Consider the following 21,432-nt stretch of genomic DNA (forward strand, 5'->3'; position numbering starts at 1 on the left):
CAGTGTCAAGCCCCTATAGAATTAATTCCTTTGCCTCTCACTGAGCAGATGGAAGACAGGAAGTACAAGTCTTCCCACGAATGCCGAAGCAAAGCTCAGAGATGTCAGTCCAACAGCCCAAGGTCACACAGCCTCCCACTTCCATGCTTCCCTGTTATATTTTTAGTGCAAGTGTGAATGTCTTTGGGTGACCCCACTACAGGAAGTCACTGAATTCATCCTTACAGTAGCACACTAGGGCACGTGCTGTGACATTAGCAATAAACAAACCGTGTCGATGCAGGAGTTACCCAGAGCTGTAAGTGACATGTCTCTTCATAAGGCCAGTCCTTCAGCTTGGAAAAAGACTCAAATGGGGCCATGTTTCCTTGGCTTTCAAATGGCCCTGGTCTCTGACCCCATCACTCTCTCAGCCTAGTCCCCTCTGTCCCTCCCAGACCTGAGCACCCAGCTTGGGTTTTTGATCATCCCACCAAAGTGATCCCAGAATGCCACTGATGGCTAAGTTCAGCCCAGGCTGGAAACTCATGGGATCCTGGGGCGTGGGGTGCTGAGTGGCAGCTTCTCAGATTGGTGGGAGGTGGTTGCAGACGTGGGTGAGGACGCCCCTCCAGCGGTCCCCACCCTCCCCTTGCAGCACAGTGGGAGGGAGAGGGCTGAGCAGGAAACCAGGAGCCCGTCTGGACAGAGCCAGCTGCCCACCGGCCCCGGGCTCTGGTGCCCATCGGTGACCTCTCCGGCGCCAGCTGCCCTGGGGTTGGGTCTGCTCGGGACCTGAGCAGGTCCTCAGACTGACCAGAGCTGCAGTAAGCTTCACAGGGACCTGCATTTGCTGGGTTACTCCAGCACACTGGGCAGGCGCCGGTGGGTCCCTGGCCACTCAGCACACTGGGCAGGCGCCGGTGGGTCCCTGGCCACTCAGCAGCTTGCACCATGGCAGCACAACAAACCTAGGCCTCATCAGACAAGACCCGGGTCCCAACATTTAGACAACACAAGGCAGATCACAGACAATGCCATGGGAGGACAGAGGAGGGAAACGGCTCCTGTTCTTATACGGTCTTGTTTTGTTTGGGTCAAAAGTGGCCCTTCCAACTTAGACCTAACCTTTTGACCTCCTGCCCTGACGCGTCCGTCCGCGGGTTGGGCAGCCCCTCCACACAGTTCCACCGTGGGCCTCGGCCCAGCTGCCTTCACTGACATCCAGGGGTCTCACCGAGCCTCGTGGTGCCCCTGTGGTGCCCCTGTGCAGTGGTGGGGAGGAAACAAGGTTTCTGCCCCTGAGAAGGCGCGGCCAGAGTGGATGGCAGCCTGCTCTCCAGGAAGGAAGGCAGCACTCTTGCTGCCCCGTCCTCTGGGAAAAGACAGATTCTCTCAAAGAGGCAGGAAAGGAGGGAGCACGAGCAAAGGACGAGCCAGGATCCAGCCCCAGGGCAACACCCGAAGCAGAGGAGGCCTCGGGCCTCGCGAGGGACGAGCACAGACTCCCTGTCCCCGGAAGTGTCCCTGCGAGGTCACAGCCCACAGTAATGGGGATGAGCAAGGTGAGACGTATGGCCAGGGCCGGAGGTCCTTCAGGAGCCACCTCAGGGCCACAGAACACCTGCCGTCACCACGTGGACTCCTAAGTCAGCGTCGGGGGGTTGGGGCTCTGGCAGAGCTGGCACAACCTTCCTTTCTCCTGTGCCCACAGCCCAGCCCAGTCGTGAGGGCAGGTTTTCCGCCCACAGGGTCAGCAGGACCTCTCAAGCACTTGTCCTGGGCGGCAGGCCCCCCTGGTGGTTTCGATAGCAAGCAACGCACCTGCTGGGAGCTGGCGGTCAGTGCTGGCCCTGCCTCCTCAGCAGCCCGTGCTGAGCTGCCCAGCACTGCCCGGCACAGCTCGAGTGTGGGGCTCTGCAATGCCTCCCTTCAGAGCCAGGATGCCCAGGGAGGGGACACCACCGCAGCGTCACTGGAAACCCCAAATGTGAACCAGCAGCAGGCGTGAGCGTGTGCACACGAGTTCTTGTGCATGTGCACGAGTGTGCAGTGCGCGGGGGCTCGTCCTGGGTGGACGCTGGACTCTACCTGGTCAGTGGGTTTGGGTTCAGAGGTCAGCTCCCCCCACGCTGTCCAGAGGCGGTGCGCGCGCCTGGGTGTGATCCCCTGCCGCCCGCTTCCTTGGGGTCTTTCAGAGCTCTTGTCAACCAGCTCTATCTCCCCCCATCAGCCGGGAGCGGAGAGTGCCCGCCGACGCCGTTCCTTTCTGCCAGTGGTTTGTATGTGAAGCGATGGGGGAGCATCTGGGAAGCTGGTGCAGTGACTACAGGCTCTGCCGGCTCTGCAGCCAGCGCCTTCCCCATGCTCTTTCCTCGAGAGCATCCAGCGAAGACCGTTAAGTAGAAGGACCTGCCTGATCCAGCCGGCACCATCTGCCCGGCCTGACGCACTCCTCCATCTTCATGGAGGCCGGCTCTGTGAAGTGACCCCTGCCTGCTTACACAGTGAAAAGGAGCGTCTGCCCTACGTTCCCGAGCCCCTGCGCTGCGCACGCGTGGGTCCCTGATGGTGCAGTGCTCCTGGACACGGGCAGGGCGGCACGGAGGACCCACTCAGTGTCCCAGGGACAGCTGAACCACGCAGTCCTCTAACCGGGGACGGGCGCACATGCTGGGGAGAGGACGGACAAGCTCTCCTACCTTTCTGATGCAGCCCTCCTGGGACGACACCTCCGGATCCGTGAGCATTTGCTGCAAAACAAGTTTGAGAGGGGCTGTTAGTTTCCGGCAGCGTCGATCTCAAGCTACGGAAGGTTACAAGTCATGGGGCAGGTCCTAATGTCCTCTGCAGTAACGGGAGTGGACCCCAGGGCCTCCTCCACAGCAGTCCACAAAGGGCCCTGCGATTCACTGGGACCCTTTCTTCCAACCCAGCTTCCCTTTTGCTGAGGACTCTGAGCCCTCAAGGGGACCTCTCCTCCTGGAAACATTGACACTGGTTCTGGATGGCTGCACCTCAGAGAAGGAGCCACTGTGTAGCTCCACCGTGGCCCTGCAGGAACTGGGCAAGGACCCTCCGAAGACAAGCCACATGTCATCATATAAACAGGGAGCACGAAGACCTGGAACGTGTGACGGATGTCCTCCTTGTTTCAGCCACGTTCCACCCACGAACCCAGCAAGGTATGTTGAGAGCCAGCTGCCTATTTGCCCAGCCGAGGGGCAGCAGGGGAGACACGTCCAGTCTGGCTTGGGCAGCAGAGCTCAGGGAGAGGAGAGCAGATGGACTCGGGGAGACAAGAGCGAGGGCAGAGGTCACTGGGGGGGGTGCCTTCTCTCTGCTTCCCTTTGCTTGGCAAGTCAGAGGGCAGCACTTGATCCCGCCCTTCATGGACGCCCCAGGTCCCTGGGAAGACTGGAGGGCCTTCTCACGGGAAGCCAGGCTAAGACAGAAAGCCGTGCCGTGTGGCATCCCAGAAGCACCCTGCACGTCCCCGAGGACCCTCCCTGCAGGCTGCACGGGAGGAGAGAAGGGGCCTGGCTGTTCCCGGCGCAGATCTTCCACACACAGCTTTCCTTGGCCCCGCCTAGGACAGCTGTGGCACCTCGCCCAGCATCACCTCCCCAAACCACCAGGCGCCACTCTGGAGGGCAGAAGGTTGGGGACACATCCCAGAGTGCTTTCTAAGCTGAGCACAACAGCGCATTAGCTTTAGCTGTTGGATCTCCCTGGTCAAAAGGGCCTCCCGTGGACGCACATACGTAAACTAGAACGGAAACAAGTCTGAAATTTATTCTTGAAACATACAACGGGAAAGGGTCAAATATGAAGGGTCTCTTCCCCTCCCCTGGCGGTCACCCTGGTACCACCGGAGCTCACGCAGGTGGGGAGAGGACCTGGGTGCCGAGTTCCAAGTCCGGCTCAGCTGCCATAACAAGAAGGCGTGTTCCCAAGTGCTGGGATTCCAACCAATTGGGAATTTTATGCTTCTTTTAACAGATTCTGAAATTGTGGTTTGGAAAGTGACTGTAAGTGAAAAAAGAGGAGACAGAGAAAGGTGACCGCCACGAAAGAGGCTCTGGGGACGTCTCCAGCAGGGAATCACCCCAGCCCAGTCAGGGTGCCCCACCTGGGCCCCAGCTGGGCAGGTGGAGGCTCGGCCAGGGAGGCTGGGGCGAACCGGAGCTGCAGAAGTCTGTTCTGCCCTCCTGTCTGCCTGCTCTTCACTTCTGGGCCAGGAAGGGTGGCCACAGGCTTGGCCACTGCTAAAACAGGAAAGAGTGAAGCTGACCACCCAGATCTCAGAGAAGCCTTGGCTTCCAGGTAAGGCCATGTTCCCCAGAGGCCCCTAGAAGAGATGGACACAATCTGCCCTGACCTGCACCTGGACACGTCCCCAGCGAGGACGGAGACCTGGGTCTGCATTGCACAGGGCAAGGGCTGTGCTACAGCCCCAGGAGAGGAGCGCAGCCACGAGAGGGATGCTGGGGGCTTTCTGTGGTCCATCGACCCTCCTGGCTTTTCCAGGAGAAAACCAAAATCCGCATCTTCTCGAGGAGAGCAGTGTTTGGTGCCCCCGGGGCACGAGGTACAGCTGTGGAGTCAGAGGTCACTGGGAGGGCCCTTCTTTGGAGCCGACTCAGCCCCACATCCTATACTGCCTCAACTCAGGCGCAGACACTGCTGGACAGGGACACGGCCACCTCTGCCTCACCCATCTCCCACTTCTCCTGCATCGAGTTTGGTCAAAGACGCCCCCACAGCCTGAGCTGCCACCCTGGTTGGATGCGCCTTCCCTGCCAGGTCCCTGCTGGGGACCCTTCCCAGGGATGGAGCTTTGCAATGTCCCCGAGCACCGCTGAGCCTGTCAAGGAATGCCCCGTGACATTTAGGAACCATTTACGAGCTGCCTCCTCCAGGCAGCAAGGTCCCGCTTTGCCATCATACCACACAAGCGTCAAGGTCATTGTCAAGGTCAGCCTTATGGAAGAGGAGCCCCATTGAGAGGGGTGTGGCCAGGCCTGGAGCGCTGGCTGCAGGGGGAGCCCGGGGGCCTCCCCGGCTGGCTCTGGCTGTTGGGGAACTGGGCCGCCCCAGCTCTGGTGAAGGGACGCCCCAGCCTGCACGGCCCTCGGGCGCCTCAGGGAGCTGCTGCAGCCGAGCCTCCTGAGCATGAGGACTGTGAAGGCTGCAGTGAGGGGCTGAGGCCCACCCGGCCCCAGCCTGCCTGCTCCCTGAGCCTGTCCAGACCCCCAGCACGCCTCGGCCAGCACTGCCCAGGGCCAGGCTGCCCGGCTCACTCACACACGCCTCCCGGAGCCGCGAGGTGCTGCCTTGGCCACACGCGCTGCCTGCTGGGCTCTGGTGGACTCTCTCAGGGTGGCTCCCTCCCCCAGGTCAAGTCAGAGCCGGGCTCTTTCCACTTGCACCTGCAGAAAGCCCAACCTCTGGGGTGGGCAGCAAAGTCTCCCAGTGACACCTGGAGGCAGAGGTGGCCAGGGAGGCCCCCAGCCTGCACGCCCACAGCCAGACGGCCCAGAGTTCACGTGCCCGATTGCCAACATTGCCGCCTGGGTGCGGGCGACCCTCTCTGGCCTCCCTGCCCACTGCCCTCTCTCCACTGGGCCAGCTACTTTTCTCCATGGGTTTGGTGGCCCTGGTTTTCCCTTCTTCCTGCCCTTCCCAGGCCACCTCAGCCAGAGGCAGTTGTGGGGCAAGGCCCCCCCATTCCAAGGCTGGCAGGGCATGTTCGTCACCCCGGTGGTTGCACAAGCCTCTGGAGTTTCACGAGGCACACGAGGCATGTGGCCACTTGGTGGATGGGGGTCACAGGTGCCCAGGAGCTAGGTTGGCTCCAGGCAGCAGCAGAGCAGAGGTGGGACTAGTTCTCCTCTGAAGACTCCGGGGGCTGCATCCTGGGTGGCCTCGGCCGTGGCTCCTAGCTCCTGGTGAATCAGAGCCAGCCCAGGCTGGGGACTCAGGGACTGTCAGGGCTGAGGCCTCGCCTGGAGAGAAGGGCAGCTGGGCCCATCTGCTCTGGTTGCTGACAAACCTTCGGGGGCCCTACACCGAGGGCCTGGTGGGGTCCTGCAGTCTGCTCCCGCAGACCCCTTGGCCTGTGTCCCTGTCACCCATGTCTACTGTCATTAATTCAGTCAGGGAGCCTGTGTCAAAGGCCAGCATGAGGACCATTCCCTGGAGAGCCAGAGAGCTCAGTCCTGCAGCAGGGCCGCTCTGCACGGCATCAGGGTACAGAAGGCATGTCACAGGCTGCCGGTGGCCTCCAGGACCATCTTGCTATCCCTAAGCTTAGATTAAGGGACAGTGTGTCACACAAACCTGGAGCTGAGAGTGACCACATCTGCCACCCTTCAAACAGGATGGAGCATTCCTGGGAATCCATCGTCCACCCTGTCCGGACCCCTTTCCTCCATACCCAGAAGAGCTGGCGTCGACTCAGGGAAGGCTGCCCCCACCCAGAACTTGTCATCAGATGAGGACACAGAAGGACCTTTGAACTACACCATGCCTAAGATTCAGGAGGCACCAAGCAAGAGACCAAACAGACCGTGCGTGCCAGGCCTGCTCCTGGGGACAGGTGCTGGGGCCCCGGGGTCTCGGTTCTCTCTGTAAATCCCTGACCGGGTCCCTCAGCTGGGCTGCTGCCCGAGGCTGTAGGACTGCCAGGCAGCAGGGAAGAGCCAGGGAAGAGTTCCCTGGGCCTTCCTCAGTCCCACGAGGCCTGGAGGTGGGCATCAAGCCTGGCGTCCCCTCGGAGGAAGCAGCACCGGTGGCTTTCCAGAAAGAAGCACAGCCTGGAACGGCAAGCTGGAGCGCGTTCCGGAACTGCCTGCCCCTACTTAATGGCCCGCCTTGGCAGGTATGAAGGCCATTAACTCGGCCTCCTCACCCGCTGCTGACCTCGGGTGGAAAAACCGCCGGACGCTCTCCCGGAGCCTCTCCGCCTTGGCTTCCTCCCCGGCCGGGCTGCTGCCCGCTGAAAACCCTCTTTATTTTGCTAGCTTAGCCTCAGCACACGCACCGCTGGCTTGTCGATGGCTGGCAGTGGCTTCGGGCTCTCCACTTCTCCGCACCCCGGCAGAAGTATTAGGTGTGTTTTGATTAAGTATTTTAGCCAAAAAAGCAAGGTCTGACCTCCGGCATTTAGCTTCTCTCTCGAGTGTCAGTGCCAGGATTTAGCTAAGTGGGGTTGGTCAAAATATCTTTTTGGACTTAAAATAAATACCCTCTGTTCTCCAGGAAGTCAGTGAGAGTAGAGCCGCACACGCACCTCCTGCTCCCAGCCCTGCAGCTGCTCCGCCGCAGGGGTCTCTCAGAAGCCCGCCCTCCCTTCAGCAAGGTCTGTTAGTACAGAGGCCAAGAACGTGCCCGCGGGGGAATCCAGAGGGCAACCCAGGACGAAGTGGGTGCTTGGTCCTCCCTCCGCCCGCCCGCACAGACCCCCGAGTCTCGGCCCCTCTACCCCCTGCTCCAGCCTCTCTAACCTGCAGGCCTTCCTCTCCATTTCTGAAGTAGTTTCTTTGCAGCCACGGAGAGGCGCGTGAGCCTCCAACCTGCTGGAAGCCGGTACCCAGCCTCTGCTGTGGTTGCTGTTGCGCAGTCCAAGCTGGAGCACAGGGTGCTATAAGGGGGAGGCTGAGGGGACCCCTAGGCGTCCTGTCCTGCTCTGAGCCTGACTCTGCTGCCCTTGGGGGCCCCAGGCGCTCAGGCTTCTGTGAAGGACCACGGCAGACACCGTGTGGTCTCTCTGCGGGCTTTACTCCCAACTCAACAGTGCCCTAAAGTAGGCACTTCCTCCCTTTCTGGTGTTTTTATTGCCTTAAAGTCTTAGCTTGGTTCCGTTCTGGGGCTGCAACATGGTGGGATGTCCTAGGCGCCTGGGATGCAAATCTGCTTGTACTTCCCACACCAGCCCCACCGAGGCAGCAGGGATACTTTGGCATCTGATCCTAAGCTTGGGCCACGGAGGGACAGAGGCTGCTGGTGGACCCTGGGTGGAAAGGAGTCACATGCCCCACCCTTCCGACCTGGACTCACACCTGACCTGGCCAGCACTGGCCAGGGAGGGGGACGTTCCCCGAGGCCTGAGTGTTGGCGAAGCTGTGCTGGGTGGTGTCCCGCTGGCAGCTGGAGCAGGAGCCATGAAAGGGTTGAGTCACCAGCGACCGGGCCCTGGCTCCCAGAGCAAAGGCTGCAGCCGTGTTGACACAAACTCGAGCTCTCAACTGGGAGTGGGGTCACATTTATTTATTTTCTGCATTAAAAAAAATCAGCTTGGCCATGTTTGAGCTGCAGAAATGATTTTTTAAGGAGCCGTGGACACTGTTTTTAGCTTTTATGCCTAAACAGATACTTCTCAGTTCTTTCAAGTGAGGGCCGGCCAATGAATGGGGCTCTCTCTTCACTCCTAAGAAAAATATTTACACAGTCGAGCACCGCACGCAGAGGACCTGGGCCCCAGGGAGCCCGTCCCTGAACACAGAGAGGTCTCCACGCCTGTGTACACTCCCGCCTGCCGCCCGCGCCCTGCCGCCCTTCCCGGGGACACTTCCGAGCTGCTGGCTTCACACCCTGTCCTGGGGTTCCTTTTGGAGAACCCCGCATGGTGTGTGAGAGGAGGCAGTGGCCTTGGTGGACGCCTGCAGGCTCCTGCCTTCCCCAGCCCACCAGGGCCCCAGGCTGCTCTGCCTCCAGGCCCCCAGAATAGCCTCAGGTGGGACCTGCTTTCCTCAGGGCCTCCCAGCAACCACCTCCCTCCTGGGGCCTGTCTGGGTGTGGCCAGGCCTTCTGCGGGCTCTGGTCACAAGAGCTCACCACGGGCCAGCAGGCTTCAACCACACGCCCGGCAATTTTCCTCAGACACAGGCCTGCCCTGCCCTGCCCTGCCCGGCTGGCACAGCCGTGCAGACCCAGCGCCTGGGCACGGTTGCCTGCTCTCAGACGTTCCAAGAACACTCTGTTCGCTGGCGTGCCCCGCTGCCAGCGCGCTGCCCCTCTGCCTGGATGCCCTGCCCAGGCGGAGCCAGCCCAGTGCTTGCAGCTTCCTGATGCGGGGCAAGCCGGTCTCCAGGTGACAGAGCCTCCGTCTTTCTGGGTCATTGTCCCTCCGTATCCTCATCCCACAGCAGATATTGAGCACCCTTGGTCCTCACTGCCCTGGGAAAGGCTCCTTGGGACATTTAGCAGCGTGTGATTGAGGGCTGACGATGGACGCCCTGCAGTGACGTGGACATTAAGGAAAGGGAAGGCCACCCAGAGGAGCCGAGCGCCTCAGGGGGAGACTCAGTGCTGGGGCAGGGAGTGGGGCCAGAGGCGGGCAGAGGGTGGGCACTGCAGGGCTGCCAGCAAAGGGGCAGCCACGTGGAGGAGCGTGCCCCCAAGACAGGGAGCCTCCCGGGTTGGAGGCCTTGGGGCCCGGCCCAGGGAGCTGGGCCTGACTGAGGGTCAATATGGACAGGTGCTGATGTCCCATGACAGACGGATGGTGGTCACGGGGCAGGACTAGCAGGGTCTGCAGGAGGGTCCTGCTTGTGTTCATCTGGTCCCAGGTGGCTTGGGGCCACTCTGAGGGGCAGGCAGCGTCACAGAATGACACAGGGGGCTGTGGCCTGTGTCCCCACCCCTTCCTCTGCATCAGCTGGGACCTGTCCAGCTTTCCTGGTGGAAGCATTGGAGGCAGTCCAAGGGACAAGAGGGTCACCAGCAAAAGGTGAGGTGGAGCCCAGGGAGGACAGGGAGTGCTAAAGTCGCACCGGGGACTCCGCTCGCGTTGACCCAGTGAAAACTTGCAGTGGGTCTCTGAGGAAGAGCTGTGATTGCCAGAGGAGGAAGAGGTTCAGAGAGGTCCCGAAGCCTTCCCACATCTGCACAGCAGCCTGGGGTGCACCCAGATTCACGTGGAGGCTGTGGGACCTGCCAGGATCAAGGCGAGGGCCCAGAAGGGGCAGTGCTGGTGGGTGGCAGGGCTGGACAGCCCCTCTCCCTGGGGGAAGACAGAAGCAGCAAGGTGTGGATGAATCTGGCCTCTGAACCCAGGCCACCCGACATCTGCCAGAGCAGGGTTCCCATAGCAACGCTGCATCTCCTCGCAAAGGACCCATGGGAACAAAGGCCCTGCCTCCCCAAGCTGCTCCAACCGGCTGGCCACCCTGCTGACCCTCCCACTCCTTCACGACCTCAGCACAGATCTGTGGAACACCCTGAGCAGTTTGCAAGTTCACGGTCCTTGACCTGGAAGTCATAGGGTCCCTGGGCAGTGCAGCCCTCTTGGGGGACGTCCTGCCTCTCACCCCCTCTCCTCCTGGGGCTGTGGGAGATGAGTGAGCAGGGCCATCTTGCCGTGACTTTGGTCCCTGCATCTAACTCTTCTGTGACATGGCGGAGCTGGGGCAGGCTTGGGCTGACGCTGTTCCTGGGCGGGGCTCCAGCCCAGCCACCAGCAGGACTGATGGCGAGGAGTCCCCCCAACACACAAGACACGCTCCTGTGCTGGAAACTGGTATTGACCAAAGTTGGCGATTCCAAATAAGTGGAAGGTGACCTTGGCCCTTGACCCCACAGACTCCCCTGCTCCTTCCTCCTCCTCAGCTCTTACCAGCCTCACTGCAGCCGATCTGGGAAAGGACTCTCTGGGCTTGACAGAAAGGAGGGGAGAAGTCAGGGCCACCACAGAGGGGGACCCCTGGGGGCGGGGATGTGTCAGGGATGAGACCCCCAAAGGCAGAGCCCCCCCCAGGTCCTGGGCTCTGGCCACGCCTCCAGGATGAGTGAGCCGTGCAGGAGCCGAGACCCAGCACCGCCCCGGCCACGCAGCCCCAGCCACACAGCCCCGGCCACGCAGCCCCAGCCTCACAGCCCCGGCCACGCAGCCCCAGCCACACAGCCCCGGCCACGCAGCCCCCGTGGCTGTAGAGAGCTCTTCCTTCAGAGCCACTTTCTTCGGGTGTGATCGACGAGCAGAAAGCTCACCTCTTCAGTCGAGCTTGGGGGCCAGCGGGCCCCTGAGGACCACGGCCCCGGGCCATGCCCTCCACCGCCTCCCCAAGTCTGTCATATCACGCCAGCGCTCCACGGGAACTGCACTCCCAGCCACCGGTCACACGGCCCAGAGGCGCCCTGCTGAGCCCGCAGGACATCATCCCAGACCCAGGACAAGCACGGAGGAGCCGCAGACGGCCACACTCAGAAGCAGGAGTGGAACTCTGCTGTGGAATGTTCTCACAGGTTCCAAGAGGCCAGTGTCCTCCTGTAGAGGAAGGTCCTGCTGTCTGGCACCTCTTCTGCCCACGGCGGGTTTCCTAATGTCAGTGCAGGTGGGGGACACGCCAGCCTCTGTCCTCTGCTCGCTCCCCACTCAGTAAACCAACACTTGCCTCTTCCAGCTGCACCCGGGGTGGCCCTCCCAACTGGCCGGCGTCTGGAAAAGGCATCCGGCCAGCACCCTGGTGGCCATTCCCACCTGCTCTGAAAGCCCCAAGGTCCCTCGAGCCCGTGGCAGGGGAGGTGCCACCCAGGAAGGGGCACTGCGGGAGTCCTCAGTGACAGCCCCTCAGGACCCCAGCCTGGCCCCGTGGACTCTGTGCCTTGTGCCTCCCAGGGGGGCCGTGCCAGGGCAATATAAATCATAGGGTCAATTATCGATTCTATATTAACATTTGTCTTCTATTCTCAACCCTTTTTAGTTATGAAAATAACCTTGATATTGACAGAATCACATTGATGAACTTCAGCCTGACCCTGCCTATTGATAACCTGTTTAGGGTGAACTTTAATAATCCTAAGTGAGTAAAAAGGGCCATAGATTTCCTGGCAATGGCTGTCACACAGATGGAAATGCCTTGGTCTCTGGCATCGGGCTTTTCCTGGGCTGGACGAACAAGCTCTCCTGTTGGGGATACAGCAACTTTCAGCTCCTGGAGCCTTCAGTTAGCTGCCTGAAGCCCTCAGCTAGCTGCCTGGAGCCTTCAGTTAGCTGCCTGAAGCCCTCAGCTAGCTGCATGGAGCCTTCAGTTAGCTGCCTGGAGCCCTCAGCTAGTTGTCTGGAGCCTTCAGCTAGCTGCCTGGAGCCTTCAGTTAGCTGCCTGGAGCCCTCAGCTAGTTGTCTGGAGCCTTCAGCTAGCTGCCTGGAGCCTTCGGTTAGCTGCCTGGAACCCTCAGCTAGCTGCCTGGAGCCTTCAGCTAGCTGCCTAGAGCCCTCAGCTAGCTGCCTGGAGCCTTCAGCTAGCTGCCTGGAGCCTTCAGCTAGCTGCCTGGAGCCTTCAGCTAGCTGGAGTTGGGAGGGCTGGAGATCATCGCCTGGTGTTCCCGAGCGGATTTCAGTTTTAATTCCCTGAAAAGTGGCGGGCAGTGCTTTCTGGGGACTGGCAGAATGCACCTTGAAGCAGGTGGTGCCGGCAGTTGCCGTCCCCCTCAGGCCTTCCCGCTCACCTTCACCATCTAATTCTCAGCTGTCTATCCCACTTACTCACACAGCAGAAGTCTGTGAACTCTTTCAGTATGGATTCCACAAATTCTAAGCCAAGCAAGCCAGACATACAATTGTTTCCATTCTTGTATGTAGTAAAATAACCGAACGCCTGATGCCAGTATTGTGTAGGCTCTGGCCAGGCACCATCGCATTATCTTATTCAGTGAGACTGCTGAGGCTCAGAGAGGCTGAGGGACTTGCCAATGTCACACAGCCAACTGCAGGGCATGCCCTGAGCCATTAGTTTATTTGGCCTCTGCAGAACTGATTCCACTTGGAGACGTGGCTGGCAATGTGTGAGGGGGAGAGGTGACAAAAGGAGCTGAACTCCCTCCCGTGACGAATGTTCCCGCTCTCTCAGGAGGGGGCACGGCAGCAGAGCACCGGGTGCCTGAGTTTGGTCACAGCTGCTGTGCTAGCTGGAGACCACCGTGCGTGAGGGTGGTGGGAGCTGAGAGCCCAAACAAGACCGCACACCCGCCCGAGGGGACCCAATTACAGGAACAGCTGTGCCGAGGAATTCCGTGCTGATCCGCCGTGAGACGCGGGCAGCCTCTGGGATCCTTGCAACGGTGGCTGCAGCAGGAGCCCCGGCTCAGTTTGGCCGTTCTGGGGTGGGGGAATCAAGCCCCACCAGCGAGGCAGGGCCTGGTGGACGGCCGTGCAACCCAGGCCCCACTCCGCCTCTGGCTCCCAGCAAACCCTGTGGGTCCCACGTCTGCCCTTCCAGGTGGCTGAAGGTGCTGAGGGAGCACTCTGCAGGTCCACAGCACTGCCCAGGGCCAGGCCGTCCAGTCCCCTGGGTGCGTCTAGGTCACCGTGGGGGCAGTGGTGTCCCCTCCCCGAGCTGGGAGCAGACGAGGGATGCCAACTTCGGGGCCGCCTGCCCATCACTAGGCCCAGCGGCCGGCTCAGCGCCCGGCACCCTGGCTACCTCGCAGGCGTGCCCACCTGCACAGTGGGGGGCGGATGCCCGGAAGCCGTGGTGAAGCCATGGGTGGCGTGAGGAGACGCCAACGGTGACCGCCCGCTGTGCAGCCCTGACTCGAACGTGTCATGGAGCCACTAAGGACGTAATCTCTCGCTTGTGAGATGCCAAGGCTTCCAGGGCAGACGGTCAGCATGGTCCATCTCTGCTGGCCTGGACCCTCAGGCTCAGTGACGCCACAACCCCTGTGCCCAGTCCAGGCTGTGGCCTGCTTGGCCAGGGCTTTGAGCTAAGCGTGGTTCCCACATTTTCAAAGGTTGTGAGAATAGACAAGAGTCCAGGTGAAGGCTGCACGTGGCACACGAGGCCTTTTACAGAGCGTGTGGGCCTCCTCCAGCATCATCGGGAAGCTGTGGGTGTCCCAGGTCCAGTGCAGCGGCAAGCCGAGAAGCAGAAGACTGTTCTCTGGCCGTGCTTCAGAAACGAAAGGCCACATGGGCAGAGGCGGCTGTCCCTAGGTCCCTTTGTCCCCATCGTTGCTGATACCAAATGGCAAAGGCAAAATTCCCAGCAGAAGAAGCACCGTAAGTTCTGAGCTTCCAGCACCTGGCAGGTCCAGGGCCTTGGCGGGAGAGGGAGGGAGGAGGCCAAGGCCAAGCAGCCAGCAGGACCGGTGGGCAGGGCTGTGGGGTCCCCCGTCCCACGGCCAGGCCTCCGTGACAGGACCCGAGGGCACCTGCCCAGTGGCGGCCTCCCCCAGGGGCAGCACGGTGAGACGCTTTCTCCCCTTTCCTCTCCTTTCTTTTTTCCCTGTTTATTTTCCAACAGGGAGACGCACACGGAATTGTCACACAAGAGATCCCAAGACGCTGGCTGGAGTTTCTAGCTTGGGGTGTTTGGCTCCCCCTGAGGAGAAGCATCCCATTCCCAGGGCAGCCTGGGGCCGAGTGGGCAGTCTGGCTGCCCGCCTGGTCTGCGTGGCTGAGGAAGCGAGGAGTTTTCTCCCCACCAACCCAGGAGGGTCCCTGGGGGCTGGGCCCCCGTCTTCGGGGACACTCTTTCCAGGAGGCCCTGGCGGTCCTTCGAATGGACGCCCTGCTGGAGAGCCAGCTGGCAGGCCGACATGAGGACTGGTCTGTCCCTTCGAGAACCTTAGCTAGAAAGCTCACTGGGTGCCCAAAGTGTCCTCCAGGGCTTTACTTTCAGGACAACGCTGAGGTCCAGGGATCCCAGATAACTGCAGGGAGCCAGGCCTCCTGTGCTGACCCAGACGGACACAGGGCGCTGGGCTTCCTCCCGCCTGCGTGCCGCGTCCCCTCCCCTCCTGCCTTGTCACCAGGAGTGAGGGCAGGGCCTGCCACACACTTCAGATGGCCTCTTCCTGTTTGGCCTGGAGGGAGGAGGACACCCTCCCGCCTCCGCCTGCTTTGTCTCCTGGGATGAACTGCTGTGTTGGAAGCCGCGAAGCCTCGGTTGACTGGGAAGGAGCCTGTTCCCGCCGGCGCCCCGCACCCCGATAGGGAGGGGGCACACGGGTGTTCGCGTGGCACAGGGCGGCTGTCAGTCAATAGGACAAGGCCACCAACTGTCCACTGACGGACAGAGAAGAAAGACCCCCATTGGTGCAGGAGGAGGACCTGCCCAGAGAGCTGGGTCCCAGCTGAGGGGGACACACAGGAGGGGTGTGCTCCCCGCTCCCCTCCAGGTCCTTCCGGATGCGTCTGGGTTGCTGTGTGGGCCTCAGAGCCAGCAGGGAACCTTACCCACACGGCCTGCGCCCAGCAGGACGAGGGACAAGGGAGAACGCGGGCCACCTTCCCGGCCTGGGGCTCCTTGCTCACCTGCCGTCCTCAGAAGCTGGGCAGCATGGTTTCCATGGGGTGCCTGGGAGGAGGCTCACCCACTGGCTGTGGAAACGGGTGCCTCTAGAGCCAGCAAGGCTCACCCCGAGGCTGCCGGACTTTGTCGGGGAGCGGGGAGGGTTGCTCGGCCCCTGGTTCGTTTGCTGTTCCCAGAGGTTGAAGAGAGAGCTGAGGTGGACCCTACTGTGGCCCACGGCAAGGGCCCAGCACGTCCTGGGCAGAGGGAACGGGAGACAGCGGGAGGGGAGGCCAGGGCGCCCAGTGCCATGGGAGGGGCTGGGCAGAGGCATGGACAGGAGTCTAACAAGAGGAACGGCAAGGACACGCCAGCTCATTGAGGACGACAGAGGCCCTCCAAAGCCTGGGTGGCTCTACCTCGGGCCAGCTGTGACTTCTAAGCACTTGGGGTGGAGGAGCGGGGAGCAGCTTTAGCCCCCCGTGGACTCCTCTCAGCCTGGCTGAGCCTCCTTCTGGAGGTTGGCCAGGGTCCCTCCAGGCCCCTGCATGAACAGCACCTGTGCTTGGTTTGGTCTGCTTTGATCACGATGCTTCCCTCCTGGACTTAACAGTGGGGTCACCTCTGGACAAGCCTGTCAGACCCTGAAAGCTTGAAGAGCATCCGATGCGCCCACCCTGCCAACCGCTGCGGTCAGGCCCCTATGGTCACGGGCTGGGGGCGGCTGCCTCTGTCTCCACAGGAACCCACCAATACCACCCAGGAAAGAGCGGAATTCAGACTCCAGAGCGGAGTTTGTACTGAGCGCATATCATTTTGTACCATTCAAGTTGGAAATTCATCAAGGGGAGGACCTCTGTGCCTGACACAGGACCCTCTGGGGCTGCCTGGGGTTGCAGATTTGCCTGTGAATTAAAGCGGAAGTCCTGGGTCCTGCTTCCACTCGCCTCAGCCTGAGGCACCTGCCTTAGGAGAGCAAGCCCCGCCCTGTTGACCTGTCTCTGTCCCCGGAGGCCCTGCCGCTGTCCAGTTGTCCTCCTGGGAACGCAGGGGCCAGTCTGTGCCCTCCTCCCTGGTGGATGTAGAAGGGGTGACTGCTGTTGATCACACCAGAGTTACATCCACCTCCAGCTGACGGGAGCTGCCTTCCAACTGGCTGAAGACTTTCTTTTGTCCTAAAGATGTCGCTTTTCCCTGACGGAAGTGGAGTTTCGTGAACGAGACAGGCTGGGGTACAGTACAGACCCCACATCTGAGCAGAGGCAGGCCCAGGAGCAACCCTGCATCCTAGGCCAGAGCCCTGGGGCTCTTCCAGCAGCCCCTGGTCAGTCTGCCCTCCCGAGAGCTGGACCTCAGGTGGAGTCCTGCTTAGGAGCAGCAGTGGCCCCAAGAGGACCCTCCTGGCCAGGGTCTCCAAGTCCCGCTCTTTCAGCATCACAGAATGGCTTGAGGCTGGGAGGCCGGCCAGCCCTGGGAGCCCAAGCAGGTGGCTCAGGACGCATCTTTGCGTCCCCCAGGACAGGCTCCCGCAGTGGCCTTGTGTCTCAGGTCCCCAGTCCAGGTCTGGGCCCACAGGTACCTTTGGCCTCAGCCACTGGAGAGCAAGGTAGACCCCCACCACAGCCGCTCTGTGCAGGGGACCGTCACACTGCCGCCCTCCGGCACCTCGCACGGCAGCTCCGCCTCCCAGAGACACCACAACCTTTTTACCCAATTTTCCAGCTGAGTTGACTGAGGCCCGTGAAGGTCAGCGCTTGCCTGGGGTCACTGAGTGAAGCAGCAAAGCCGCTGGCCCTGGCCGGGAGGCAGGACCGTGCTTCCTGTCCCTCCTCCCGAGGTTCTTCATAAATGATGGAAGTAACAGGGCTCCTCTCCCTGGGAGCCAACACCCCCGCGGCCACCAGGCTGTGGCCTGCTTCTGGCCTGTGCGCCCTGCTGGAGGCAAGGTAGGCACGGAGGCGAGCCGGGCGGGGGCTTGGCACACCAGCCGGCTCCCTCCGAGGCTTTAATTTGTAACCGACGTGCAAAGCGCTGGAAAGAGCGCGGCCCGCGCACGAGCATTCACTGCCGACGGTTATTAGCCCGTTATTAAACCTATGAATTGCCTCTTTCATACCACGTTGCCTGTCCTTAAAGAGCTGTATGAACTAACATTAACCAATCCAATTAGCAAAAGACACTGTATTTGTGTAATTAGTAATTTGAGGCTTTGTTCTGTCCTGGTCTTAAAGAGACGGCACTGGCTGTTGATTAGCGCGTAACACTGTACAATTAGGAGAAGTGGCCGCAGATTAGCCGGGAATGTTCCGTTCCCTGGGGTCCCCCTGGAGGGACCCGGTCTTGCTAAGACTCACAGGGGTTTATGTTTGTGGCGTTTAAGCGGATCCAATTGCTTCCTCTCGCATCCAAACTCCTCTCTGCAGTTGGCATGGCCTTCCGCATCAAGGAGGGGAAATATTTATTTTCATTATAAATTTAGAGGCTGAGTACAGTAAGGAACCTTGTTATTAAATGCTCCAAGCCCAATTCTGCAGAAAATCTCAAAATCCAACTTTGCGTATTGATTGCAAGATTTTTTTTCTAATCAGATGCCAAAAGGAACATTGTGGGGAGAGATGTCTCAGGCCGCCCTCGCCAAACGGCGTTTCTGTTTATGTCTCCAAGCGAGCAGTTACATCTCGGAGACACAGAGACTGCCGGGATGGGGCCAGATGCTGCAGATAAGAGCAGCCTGCAGGATCTGGGCCCCATGTTCACAGCACGGCCCCAGAGGGGCCGCACAGAGACAGTGCAGAGATCTCGTGTGACCGTCGGGCTCCAGGTGGCTCCCCAGACGGCCCCGTGTTGGATACAAGTCCGCATGCCCTCCTGGATGTCTCCAAATTGTTCTGGTTAGTTAACCTGCAGAACCAGCCCCTCAAACCTGAGCAGCCCCGGGTTCCCTGGCAGATTTTAGCTGTGAACAGGAAGGAAGTTGGTCTCTGCTCCCAGCCTCACTTGCTGGCACCTGGGATGCCAGAGGGGAGGGGCGGTGTCCTGGGTGGCTGGCTGCCTGCTGGGTGTTGTCAAGGCCAGCGTTGGGTCCTGCCCTGCCCTGCCCATCTCGGGCACTGCCCAGGTGAAGGCTGCCCTGAAGCAGCACAATGGGGCTGGCGACTTCAGCCCTCAACCTGAAACAGACACAGGCAGACGGCTGGCCCAGTCACCTCTGCTCTGCAGGGACAGAGGGTCCTTCAGCACCCTGCTCCGGCCCCCAGGATCCGTGTCCTGAGAGCCCACGCTGCTGGGCGGGCTGAGCCCTGCTCAGAGCCCAGATGTTCGGGCAGCAGGCAGCTTCCTCTGGCCTCCTCGCAGTGCTGGTGACAGGCAAGGCCTTGCTCCAACCCTTCCAGTAGGAATCCTGTGTGCGCGTCTGTTTCCATCCCACACCAGAGTCGAGCTAGAGTGCCCGGAGCTGCAGGCTTCTCTGTCCCAAGCTTCCCTCTGCACACGCACCCAGCCACGGGCTCACGCCCACACGCAAGAGCGACACGTCTGGCCGGCTGCAACTTTGGCACCCAGAGGGCAGGAAGCAGTGCCCACTCCCCCACCCACTGGACCTGTCCTTGGAGGCAGCAGGGACCCGTCCCCAAGGGTGCTCATGAAAGGCAGGGCAGAGAGGAGAGGGGGTGCAAACAGCTTAGAAACCTCTCCAAAATATTTGGGTTTGTCAAAATCCCAAACCGCCGCTTGCCAGGCACTTTTCCCGCTAGTGTTTGAGCCCGCGGGTATTTTAAAGGAAATGAAATCCGTGTGTTTCTGATTTATTTATACTTAACTCATCAAAATGCTGTTTTAAAGAGCTATTTTGTATCCAAAATGCCCTTTATGCTTTTCCCCCCTTCCAAACTAAAAGTTGTACTCTGCCAAGCGTACATGACCTTAAACTCCAACATTCTCAGGGCGCTTTTGAAAATCAAGTTCATGACGTCCAAACAGACCTGCACTGGAACCTGGGTCCCCCAGCTCTGCCCCAGGAGACACTCTTGGCCTCCTGGCCTCAGACCCACGCAAGGGCCTTGCCCTCTGTGCCACTGGGACCCTCAGAAGTTGTGCTCAGTGGGAAGCAGCAACCTCTCTGGGGACAAGAATCCCCAGAGCCAGGATCTCACTCTCTCTCCGGGAGCCAGGTCTGAGCCAGCTCAGGACCACCTGGAGACTGGAGAGAAATCCCCGTGAGAGTCCCTGCTCCCGTGGAGCTCCTCTCTGGCCCTCTGGGGCTTGCAGCCTGTCCATTTCCAGCCACAGACCTGATCCCTCTGCTCACCACCCTCTTGGAACTGCCTGCTGCAGGGGGCCAGGTGGGTGCGTGCCATCTGACGCGTGCGTAAGCTGATTCAGACCAGGGAAATGTTTTCTCCAAGAAAACAGGAAGCTGCGGCCGCAGCCCAGAGCGAATGCCTGAAGAGGGGCACCTGCAGGAGGGCCGTAAACCAACGGGGTATTGGCAACACTGTCGCCTGACCTATAACACGGGGCTCGAGTTATATGCTTTGGGGTGTGATATTTATTTCTGACTGATTTCATGCAATGGAGTTCAATTATGAATTTGATTGCTTTTTTTTTGTGCACGATATAAAATCCTTTATCCTTGCAGGATTTAATTGTGTTCCCTGGCAGATTTGGTATTCATCATGGCCCTGCTGTCCCCAGCCCCAGAGATAAACCATTCGAGGGGCAATAAATGTCCACTCTGATTATTGATGCTTTCAGGAAAATTGATTATCTATTTGAGGGGCGGAGCAGACTGATATACTGCAGCCTCTTTACCTGACACAATAGCTTCCCGAGAAGAGAAACCCCTCAATCGCAGCAATGGATTTTCTATTATATTTAACATTCTCCAAAGTGACATCCGTTTATCTTAATATTTGAAAGCAAGGAGGCAGGGGAGGGAATTGGGAAGCACTCTCTCTCACCTGTTCACAGTATTTGAAGTTGAGAAAAGCAAGGTCAGTCACTGAGAGTGGCCGGAAGGCTCCTCAGTCAGGGTGTCCTTACTCGGCAGCCCCCCCTCCCCCCCGACACAGGTGCTGATCTCTGACTCTGGCCCCTCCGCAGCCTCTGGCACCAGGTCGCTGATTTACTGAGAAGTCTTTCTCTCAAGTTGTGATGATCGTGTACCGTCCAATTACACCAACTCTGCCCTCTTTCCCTGCGGCCCAGGAGAGAAGCTGGCTTTCAATGAGTTTCATCTGACCTAAAAATAGTCCAAGTCATTTTATTCTAGATTTTTGGCCATACTTTAGACGTCCTCCTTTTGTCTCAGTTGAAAGAACAACGTCTGCGCGAGGGCAGCGAGCGTGGCGCTGGCCGCCTGTGTGGGGTGTGGGGGGCCGGTGGCGCCCTGAACGGCAGACACCTGAACTTCGGCTCACCAGCACCGCTTCTATTAGTCGAAAGATAACAGGTGTTATAAACGCGAAGAAAAAGAGTTTGTTCACCACAAAAATCAATAGCACCTCCATAATCAAGGCCGTGATCAGCTATGCCCTCGTTAAAATGGGTCCAGGCCGTGTTCTCTTGATAATTTCCTAACAGTAGAAAGGAGCCTTTATTCTGGCCACGGTGAGGCAGGGCCGCCCTGGGCTCATGGTGCACTCCGCAGACGCACCTGAGGGCCGCTGGCTCTGTCAGCCAAACTGGCCCAACACCCCTCCCTCCAGCGGTCTCCAGAGCTCTGGCTTCCGCGGCTGATGGAACACCCCCTCCCAAGCAACGCCGGCCCAGCTGCAGTGACCCGGCCTCTGCACCCTGACCCGGCCTCCTTCACCTGCGAAGTGCACAAAACTTGGGGCTTAAAATCTGTGAGCAGGGAGTGGCAGGCTGAGAACCAGGCTCAGCCTCGGCCACAGCATGGGGACGGGCCTCTGGTCCTCAGCCCTGGCTGCACGTGGGAAACAGCTCTGCATTCACAGCTGCCCGGCCACCCGAGAGTTCACGTCCTGGGCGTGGGCGGGCCCAGGCACCAGCAACTCTGGAGCGCAGCCAGCAGAGAACACAGGCCCTGCCCTGCACGGTAGCGACCAGCGCGGACTGATTGGCAGCGCCCCGGAACGTGCCGGCATCCTGTGGAGGCAGGGCCTGGCAGGTTCTGCCATCTGAAGCCCGCCAGAGGCCAAGGGCGAGGCTTCCTCAGGGAACAAAGGTGGGCCTGCTGGCACCGGGCTGAGAACTC

The 21,432-nt window shown here is 60.1% G+C and overlaps 1 protein-coding gene across 6 annotated transcripts in view; it reads right to left on the bottom strand.

Annotated features, from left to right (window-relative positions):
- Positions 1-21,432, bottom strand: part of Prdm16 (PR/SET domain 16) — a 320,627-nt gene that overhangs the window by 159,698 nt on the left and 139,497 nt on the right. For 5 of the 6 annotated variants that reach the window (XM_047541028.1, XM_047541023.1, XM_047541018.1 and 2 more), the window contains exon 3: positions 2,682-2,732. In XM_047541028.1, the coding sequence (XP_047396984.1) occupies positions 2,682-2,732 (51 nt within the window). Of the gene's footprint in view, positions 1-2,681; positions 2,733-7,487; positions 7,615-21,432 lie in introns of those variants that run through there. The other variant, XM_047541045.1, reaches the window with a different exon arrangement.

Source organism: Sciurus carolinensis, chromosome 1 (assembly GCF_902686445.1).
Source record: "Sciurus carolinensis chromosome 1, mSciCar1.2, whole genome shotgun sequence".
Lineage (NCBI taxonomy): Eukaryota > Metazoa > Chordata > Mammalia > Rodentia > Sciuridae > Sciurus > Sciurus carolinensis.